The sequence below is a fragment of the Orbicella faveolata genome, unplaced genomic scaffold, assembly GCF_042242905.1.
Source record: "Orbicella faveolata isolate gen_17 unplaced genomic scaffold, um_ofav_v1 contig_34, whole genome shotgun sequence".
Taxonomy (NCBI): Eukaryota; Metazoa; Cnidaria; class Anthozoa; order Scleractinia; family Merulinidae; genus Orbicella; species Orbicella faveolata.
In genome coordinates this window covers 2,699,639-2,710,183 of record NW_028301563.1, presented here as the reverse complement: position 1 = coordinate 2,710,183, position 10,545 = coordinate 2,699,639, and the positions used below count along the sequence as shown (strand labels likewise).

The window sequence follows — 10,545 nt, the reverse complement described above, 5'->3', positions numbered from 1 at the left end:
CCTTCTTCTTTTTCTATTCGTTTTCATTTTGTTTTGTTTGTTTGTTGTTGTTTCTTCTTTAAACGGTTTATTGGAGAAAGAAAGGGTCGAACTCAATCCCCCCACTCCGCTCTTGCTCCACTCCATGCGACCTCTATCTTTCTGTGCTTCTGATGAAGACCTGTGAATGTCATAACGTGTTATCTAATTATTTAAAACTACAATGGGAGAGCCTTCTCCTCCAGAGTGACCGAATGCTATTTTATATCCTTTCATTGGTGCCAATTTGCAAATAGATTAAATCATAAGCGTTGATGTAGGCCTGAACCCGTACAAACAAACCGGCGGCGGGTGAGCTCCACCCCTACCCCCACCCGGGGGTACTCCCTTATATGGGCTATATAGGCATGCACAAAGGGTGTGTTTTTTTAGCCGCTTTGTATATTATTTTGAGAAGAAGCTACTTTTTTCATCATTATCGATACGGCCATTGCCTTTAACATCGGTCTGAACTAGCAAACTAATTATAAAGCGAGTCTGAAACAGGGTTTGCTCTTGAATAGGGAATCGAATTTTTGGTCAGGTCATAAATAGGGAAAAATCGCCAATTTTGGTCTTAAATAAGAGTAAGGATTTTCGCACACCCCCACTCAAGTATTGGTGCCCAAGCCCTGATACTCCTAAAAAGATAAAAGCAAACAAATTCAATCTTCCGAAGAAGCTGCATGCCTTCAACCAGTGTCTTTCGCAAATTGAAGGAGTGGTAAGCCTGTGAACAAGATTTTACGAAAACGGGGCGCGCGTGGCCTGTAGGATGAAAAGATTTCATGATGCGTGACGAGTGGTAAAAACACAAGTAGTTCGTGACGCATGAAGTCTGTGAAAACATTGTGGTGAATTTATGAATTTATTTATCGGCGTAAAAATAAATAACAAACGTATCACAAAGAGGAGAGATTCAACACGTTTTGAAAACAAGCAAATGTCTTCACCTTGATATTATTTCAGGCTTTTAACGTAACCATTGTAACCATTCTGCTGCAGTTGGCGAACTAGCGATATTTTTGTGCCGATGTGTTGCGTGACCTACACTTCTATTTCAGACGTACAAACTACTGACGGGCATAATATATTTAATAGTATGCACATAGATCTTTTTATAGTACTTTAGCAAAGTTGTCCGATTATCCGTTTCGTGACTCACTTGGTTAATGAAAGCTAAAACGGCTTATTTAATCTGCAAATTGCTATGACCACCTATTCAGTTTTCGCGTCCTTGCTCTACTTCTTAGCGCTGTCATTCTTCCCTTTTCGTCGATACTCAGTCGCCTCCACGATCGTGACCACGACTTATGGACCTGTCAACGGGTCTGTGATATCACTGTCAACGAACAAGACTGTTATAACCTACCTCGGGATACCTTTTGCCAAAGCGGAACGTTTTGAATACCCGGTTCCGCCAGACGATTGGACTTCAACATTGCAAGCAAACAGGATTGACAAGATTTGTCCTCAGCCGAACCTGCGTCCTAACAAACTCCCTCTCATGAGCGAAGAATGCCTTCTGCTTAATGTGTACGTCCCTGCTAATGCGAGAAGCAGTTCTGCTCTTCCAGTGATGTTGTGGATTCATGGTGGCGCCTTTATTTTGGGTGATACTTTAGGCTACGACGGTAGCGTGCTGGCAACTGAGGGAAATGTGATTGTCGTCACAGCTGCTTATCGTTTGGGAGTTTTTGGATTCTTGAGCTCGAACAGCGATAATCTCAAAGGAAACTATGGCATGCTGGATCAGATAGAAGCCATGAAATGGGTGAACAAAAACATTGAAAGGTACTGTGAGATATTGTCATTGGAGTATACGAAAGGATCAAGCCTGGCAATTGTTAAAAGCGTTGTTTACTATAAAGCCTCCAGCACAATGCATAATTGTAGGTTAAAATATTAATAAGTCCCATGACAACCAAAGCCAGCCATAAATCTTTTTGTTTTATGTGAGTTTGTAGGTATTGATCAGAGTTTTTTTAAGGCGGCGACCGATGATGAATTTTGTGGTAAGGAATTTGCTTTCGAGCAATATCATACGAGAACATTCTTTGCTATAAATTTATTTACCTTTCAACACAGGCCGCCCAGACGTTGAATACGATTAATACGTGACATTATACTGTTGGCGATTGCGTTACAATTTTAGCCGTTTATAAGACAACGTATGAGAATGCTTCGAAGATTAGGGTAATTTTCGAAGCATTCTCATACATTGTCTTGTAAACGGCTAAAATTGTAACGCGATGGCCAACAGTATAATATCACGTATTAGTATATTCTCAGCTCCGACTATTGCATTTCTAGCTCTCTGATTGGCTCAAAAACTCCGACTATGAGCCATTAGTCGGAGTCTTACCTTATATGGAAAACAGTGCGCCAAGTTTAAAAATTTTCCGCTCTGTAAAATTGTTGAAATAAAAATCGGCGGCAAAAACCCGATTAAGAATATACTAAAACAATTATTCCATTCGACCTTGTTGGATATGAAGTGATCATAACCAACTCGCGCTACGCGCTCGTTGGTTATTTATCACTTCATATCCAACGCGGTTTCATGGAATAATTGTTAATTAATCGTATTCAACGTATGGGCAGCCTGTGCTTTCAAAAGTACAAATATTTAAATGGCCGCGCGAAGAGCTTCTGCCAGGTTTTATCTTTTCCACTTTACCCCGAAACATTTGAACGGAAGGAAACATTTTATTGTATAACTAGCAAGCGCCCTACGTTGAAGGGTTTATGCAAATTTCCAGAAATCCCAGATACACACAAACAACTTGACGCACAGGAATTTAAATATGCAATGAGCCATTTAATTTTTTTTCTTATCGCTGATTAATATTCACTTAAGCACTGAGAAGTCGTTTCCTCTTAACGATTATGCTCGCACCAGTAGTTCTGCATAGCCCTTAGTTACACGACGTTGCGGACAAGCCAAAGCATCAGTTAGTTTTTGTAATGAAGTTCAGCATTATTGTAGTTTGCGGACAGCACTAGTTAGCTTTTGTTCCTTACTAACTTTTTGTTTTGGTCTGTTCACCTAGGCGTCGTGGCTCGTCTTGTTTCCAAGTCACCGACAAAGTGTACATTGCTTGCAAAACCATTTTTGTGACTTTTCTCACGTTTTCTTGCTGAGGAGTCGAGTTAATACGTTGAAAATATACGTTGTTACTGCTTGTATCACGAAGCATGAATTCTAGCCTTATAGACCTTGGTATTGAGGTTGCAACCCCTCCCCCCCCCCCCCCCCCCCCTCCAAGACCCAGTGAAGTCAGTGAATAAAGGAAATGCATGACTTCTTATAATTCATTGTATTTCCCATGGTTTAGGTTTGGAGGGGATCCTAACAAAGTCACCATATTTGGTGGATTGGCCGGTGGCATGTGCGTTGCCTTGTTAATGCTGTCTCCATTGGCCAGCGGTCTGTTTCAAAACGTCATCATGCAAAGTGGAACAGCTGCAGCTATTTCTTCAGCGATGGAGAGAAATGAGGCCGATGTACGAGCAAGGTAAAAACGTAATCCGTTACAACACATAATGTTGTAAGCCGTTATGTATTTAGGAACACATTTAGGAAATCATATCAAATTGAATCTATCACTATACTGGGGACGGGACTGTGATCAAAGCGATGACGACGACGGCGGCGACGTCTACGTTGACGACGGTGAAAATGTCAATGACACAAAAGATAATTTAACGATGGTCATCACAATTTTATGCAATGACGGGTTCCTTTGTAATTGTAATTTTTGTGGCATTCTAGGAGTTTTGCCGAAGCAGTGGGATGTGAAATAAATTCACTGAAAGCATGCGTGAAAACGAAATCTACTCAAGCAGTTTTGGATGCACAGTTAAAAGTATTTTCAAATCCAATTTTGTTGTCTTTTGGACCAGTTGTGGACGGATATTTCCTACCAGGTATAAAGTGGTCGGTCTTACATGTAGTCATGTAATTATCTTTTCTGACTGCCATACATTCATTGAAACGATTGCTGAAAGCAAGTTTTTATGCAGCTGTGTTTATGATTATCATCTGGTCTCGTCTCATCTCATCTCATCTCATCTCATCTCATCTCATCTCATCTCATCTCATCTCATCTCATCTCATCTTATCTTATCACTTACAATTAACTACTTTCGATTAAACTACTAGCTGATATCCAGACCTCCCCTTTGTCTCTTTGTAAAAATGTCCTCCTCATGTGCGCTTCAAAAGTGCATGGTAAACCATCCGAGTACTTCGTCTCATGTGCGGAACTTCCGTCAAAACGAAATAGAAAGATTGTCAAAATCTTTTTGATAAACTTCACTTTATCGATAATTTGTTTCAAAACCATAGCGAGGAATTAGAAAATTCCACAAACTCAACAGTTTTGCTACTTTTTTCTACCCTGGTGTTTCTTGTTACTATTGTCTTCTATTAACAGATTCTCCTGTTAAACTACTTCGAGCCGGCAAGTTCAACAGAAGCAACATCATCGTGGGAGTGGCAAAGGAAGATGGCTCAATTTTTATCACTGGTGTTAAAGGTTGGCACTAATATCTTAAAAATGAAATATCTGATCATATACCTTCCTAACACTTCTTAATAGACTTGTTAATCTTTGATTGATACTTTTGCATCCCATACCAAAAGGTTATTTTTTTTAACCTATGCCCACGTGAATCCACATTTGATAGGTAGTTGGCGAAAAGCCAATTAACGTGTTGCATGATCTATACTGTTAATTGTTACAATGAACTGTAGGCATTACTACTTGAAATATAAACTTTTAAGCCCCGGCCAAACGATCGCAACATTTCAACGCAACATATCCCAACATTGTTGGGCGCAACATGTTGCGGGCGTTTGGCCACTTTTTTGTGATGTGTTGCGACGTGTTGCGACATGTTGGGTATTAAAAATCAAACTAGTGCGCATGCCCAGGTGTAACATTGTTGCACGAGACTGGCCAAACGACTACAAAATCATGCAACATCCACAAATGTTGCATGAAAAATTTGACCAGTTTCAAATTTGAGCCAACAACACCCAACATGTCGCAACACATCACAACAGGGTGGCCAAACGCGCGTAACATGTTGCGCCCAACAATGTTGCGATGTGTTGTGCTGAAATGTTGCGATCGTTTGGCTGAAGCTTGCAAATGCTGGGCCAACAATACTGGGGTATCTTGTGCTGAAATGTTGCAATCGTTTGGCCGGAGCTTGCAAATGCTAGGCCAACAATGCTGCGATATAATGTATTGATATGTTACGATCGCTTGGCCGGGGCTTTACACTTATATATTTTCTCTTTTCAAAAGGTGTCATGAAAGGCGTCAATATTTCCAACGGCATGCCAAGAGCTTTGTTCAAACAGGAGATTAGTAAACGAACTTGGCTTCGAAATCAAGACTCCCAAGTGCTCGAGCTGCTCGTCTATGAGTACACCGACTGGTCGAATGCCACCGATCCCTTTTTACTACGACAACAGTTCATCGACATAAACTCGGATGCAACGTTTAAAGCTCCTGCAATCAAGTCAGCCAAAGCATTCGCAAAGAAACAATCTCCCACTTACTTTTATCAGCTTGAAATAGCACCCAGGGTATACCCTGCCATTCCATTCCCTACACCGCCCTGGTTAGGAGTATATCATAGAGCAGATGTGTTTTACACTTTTGGCGACCCACTTGTAATGGCTGAGAATCTCAAAACTGCCGCTGAAATCCAACTGAGCAAGGATATTATGACGTTGTGGAGTAATTTCGCCAAAACAGGGTAAGTGTTAACAACATTTACAGCATGACATTCAAAAGTGAAGTCATACATGTCCAGAGTGATCTTCCTTTGTGGTGTAATAATAGATGCCAAAGAGTCTTAACTCTCAGACGTAACCCTGGATGTGTGTGTGTGTGGGGAGGCGGGGAGGAGTCTTAATTGCCTTTAGAATACATTTATATAAACATATTTTGATATGATAAATTTAAAACCTTGCACTGGGATGGGGAAGGGGCTGGATTGTGTAATAGCCTTTTACTCTGGAAGGCTGACAAAATCATTTTAATTTGAAAACACATTTTGATGTGGTTGAAGAGTCGGTTCATGCTTTGTGTGGGTATATCGAGTTATGGTGAGCGCGGGAAGTTTGGAGAGCACAAAGGAATCGTGAGAATTGCTCGAGGCGATAGCCGAGAGCAACTCTAGCAGGTTGAAATTTCTTGAGTGCTCTACAAACTTCGTAAGTGCATCCATAACTCGATAAACCCACAGCTAATAGCATGAGTTCTTTTATAACATGGCGACAACAACTTGGGCGCTAAAACATGTTTTATTTGTGATTGACTAAAAAGTTCTCACAATGCACGGTGAAGGAAAACAAAGGTCATTAGGATCCTAACACGCCACAATCAGTTGAGTAACAATTGAACTAAAACGTTTAATCTGTTTTCTAAAATTGTCAGTGAAAAGTTCGCTTCTTCGAAATAATCATATTGAAAACGTAGGCAAACAAAGTCAAAATGCTCAAGTTTAAGTAAACATCTTAGCTTGGCAAGAGTCAAAGGCTTGAAGTAGGACTTGGATTGTTCGGAATAATCTTCACATGGCCAAAACTTAAACAAAAGGAACTAGCACTAAATTCGGACGACGGAAATTCTGCAGCTAAATTGAAACTGCACACGTCATGTCATATAAAACTCAAAATACTGGTTTGGTGAGGGAGTTCAAGATCATTTACAATATATATATAGGTTTTGGGATTTGTAATAACGAAGACTACCACAAGAGAGGTTTATCTTCCCACTCCTTCCTTTTCGTGCGATAACCGGATATGATTTTACAAGTCCATCAGCGGATTACAGAAAATCACAACCACTGAATGTAACTTGCTATTTACTTAATTCAGCTATATGTGCGTGCATCATAATTCATAGCATTAACTGTGAATTAATTAATTAATGATTATTTCTCATATATTAATATTTGGAGCCAGACTTGAAACGTTGCTCAAAACCATCCACCTACTACTTTCCTTCGTTAAAAGCTCCCAACAAAGAAAGTTTATATTAAAACTTCCACCCGCAATGAGGACTGTAAAGCGATATGTCTGTTGTGATGTCACTAAGGACCTCTATTAAAATTACTTTTTGATTAAAATGCTAGAAATCCAAACAAACCGACGCCTGTAGGTGTGACTTGGCCCCAGTACACAGCTGACCGAGAAGGGTACCTAGGACTGAGTCCAAATTTGACAGTAAGATTTAAGATGCGTGCAGACAAGATGGCGTTGTGGAATGAGCTTCTACCAAGTATTGGAGAAACACTCAAACCCACTACATCAAGTCAAATACCGACGACATCAACTAAAACGGAAGGTGGAAAAGGTATTAATTATATAACGTTGAGCTAAAAATCTCAGAAAACTGCGAAATTCGTGGATTAAATTAATAGGAAATGTAAATTAGGTTTTAGCGAATCGTTGTCGAAGCGCGCTGAAGGATTTCCTACTTCAGATCTTCAGTCTGAACGTTTTCTCGCTAGTATTACAATGTATGCCATGAAGACAAGATTCATTATCGTAGTTATACACACAACTTAAGCAGTTGTGATTTAAGACTGAAAAACAATCAGGCTTGAACGGGATTCGAACCCATGACCTCTGCGATACCGGTGCAGTGTTCTACCAACTGAACTGTCTAGCCAACTGGGTGCTGGTCACGTTTTGCATGAGTTCTTAATATACCCGTAGATGGTTTAGATGCAAGTGAATATACGAAAGACCTTATATCTGAACTCCGGAGAAAGATATGAAGACATGATTGAAGACATAATTGAACTTATGCACACAACTTAAGCAGTAAGTTGTGTGTATAACTGCGGTGACCAATCATGTCTTCATATATTTTTCCGCAGTTCAAATATATGGTCTTTCATATATTCACTTGCAATGTATGTCATGTTGCGTAACAGAATTGCAGCCAAATCAAATCTAATTGGTTTAATGTGAATTCAATCATGATAACTGCATGATTACACAGGGCTTAGGAACTTCATAAGAGCTAACTGGAGAAGTAGGTCATAAGCTCTGGACAATGGAGGACTATACGCTTACAGTAGTACAAAATCCAACACTCAAACAAGCCCAATATAACTGATGTTTGTGTCCCTATTCAAGCACTAAATGTTTGTGTGATTTGCTACACGTATAAGAATGTAACAGAAACTTCTATCTACTTTCATTGCAGATACACTCGTGATGATACTTGCAATCTTAACAGGAGTGTTTGCTGCTGTAGCGGTGATTTTGCTGGTTGTGTTGATTGTAACTTGCTACAAACGACAGCGGCGAAGAAAGGACTTCGAACAGCCGTTGAATATGTAGCTCACTTATGAAGCAGAATGAATGGTTGGATATTCATCATCATTATCGTCACTTCCACCACCATTATCGTCATCATCATCATCACAACAAATTAAACGTCATCATCTTTGTGGTCACTGTGATCATCACCATCGTCATTATCATCACCATACATATCATCTTTATTATCATTATATTATCAATAAAAATCACCCTCCTCTTCATGGACATCATCATCAGCATTATCACTATCATTATCATCAACTTCATCATCAGATCCCCTCACGGTGTGATAAAAAGAGCACGGCCGCTAAATTAATCACACTCTTCCAAAGACGTACGTTACAGGAATGAAGGAAGTGCCACCAAAGAAGCTTTCGTCGCTTATTTTAAAGCGATAATAAATGGACGTTTAATTTCCTTTCTCAATGAACCCGTAATTTCTAAGTGTGACAGAAATATGATCTGTCAATCTATTGTGTTTTAAACGGCCGTAATTTTGTTAACAAGGGTACACTGCTACGCTACTCACTATCTATCACGGAATAGATAGTGAGTAGCGTAGCCAATCAGAGAACGGCATTCGTCAAGCACGGAAACAGATATCTTCGTTTTTCGGGAATATATCGTTTCAGACATCTGACTTAGAACCATTTCAGTCGACAATTATTTTTACCTGTATGACATTTGAAGTTCTTTTTGTTTCCTTGTCACGAAATTAAATTTACTTTCAACAAGTTATTAAATTTGTGTAAACATGTTTACCTGGTGAATTGCAAGCTTTACCCTGATAACGTACATGTACTCACTATGTCAATAAATCACTCACGTCGTCCTAGACGATCAAAAGCGCCAGACCATTCATTCGTACATGGCCTCTGGAACTGCCATTGAACCAAGGACCTTAGCTGCGTCGCTTTTGGAAGAAGATTCAAAATACCCGTGAAGTTGTTGCTATACACCAAATGCAAATATGGCGGACAACACGGTTGGCTCGATACGAGTTACATGCCTCGGTTTAACAATAGCAATAGTTATTGACTCTCCCCTGATGGGGCTTTTAAGTGACAATACAAGTAAGCTAAACTAATTAAGTTAAAAGAAGTGGTTTACAATTCAATAAAAAGGAAAAGAATGCGATAAACATTAAACAATAATCATACAACATACAATTCACCATACAACACATACTAAAATGTAGTGAAATATCATTAAATGATTTTCAAGGATCTCCCAGCCTGAAATGTAGCGAACAAACTTTTCTTACGCGATAATTAATTCCTTACCTTTAATTTCTTAGAAGCGAACAGTATCCCTTCTGGTGGCATTCAGGAACCCCAGGGTGGTTACTCTCAGAAAAAGAGGATTGGGTTATGCGGCCCTCCTCTTTATGACCAAAATCTGTCGGATTTTCCCTACCCTATTTACGACCTGACAAAAAATTCGATACCCTATTTGCGACCTGACCTTTAATCAAATCAGTACCCTGTTTTAGGCATGCCTTGTTAGTTCCCTATTTCAGTTCAATGAGTTCCCTAATTGGCTCAGACCAATGTTAAATTGCCGTAAACATAATTTGTGAAGGGCTTTTGTAGATGTTCCTATCGATAATGATGAAAAAGTAGCTTCGTTAGACATACCCATACCCAGACAAACCCATACCCTATTTGTGACCAAAATATAATAGCAAAAATCGATACCCTTTTACGACTAAGTCGGCTGAAAAACCACACCCTTTGGGACCGCACACACTTATATAGCCATATAAGGGATACCCCCCGGGTCTGGAATACAAAATCTCGCAGGCAGGGCAAAATAGAACAGACCAGATCGACTATGAAGCGAGACTTTTCTGGGCCAGTATCGTCAAAACAAGACAGCGAGGCCTTCCTAGCCTCGCTCTCATGCAACTCGTCCCGGGCCGACCGGTTTGTCCCCCTTATTTGTATTCGTTGTATAGTCTCAGTAAAAGATAATGACACGCGGGTGCAGCGAGGCGAGTGTGTAATGTATTTCTTGTTTCTTTTACAATTAATCTGTGATAATACCATTAGCTATATAAGTGTAAATAGTTTTTAATTTTTAACTTACGATAGAGGACCACTGGTTCGTCAGTTTTTTACTGTTATGTGTTACCCTCTGTAAATAAAGTTGTTACTTACTTACTTACT

The 10,545-nt window shown here is 39.7% G+C and overlaps 1 protein-coding gene across 1 annotated transcript; it reads left to right on the top strand.

Annotated features, from left to right (window-relative positions):
• The first annotated feature begins 951 nt into the window (after positions 1-951).
• On the top strand, positions 952-9,603 carry LOC149104300 (fatty acyl-CoA hydrolase precursor, medium chain-like). Its single transcript, XM_089271973.1, has 7 exons — positions 952-1,812; positions 3,357-3,536; positions 3,794-3,948; positions 4,458-4,559; positions 5,337-5,793; positions 7,177-7,397; positions 8,259-9,603. The coding sequence occupies exons 1-7, from the start codon at positions 1,229-1,231 to the stop codon at positions 8,393-8,395; spliced, it is 1,836 nt and encodes a 611-aa protein (XP_089128099.1). The 5' UTR covers positions 952-1,228; the 3' UTR covers positions 8,396-9,603.
• Positions 9,604-10,545: the final 942 nt, after the last annotated feature.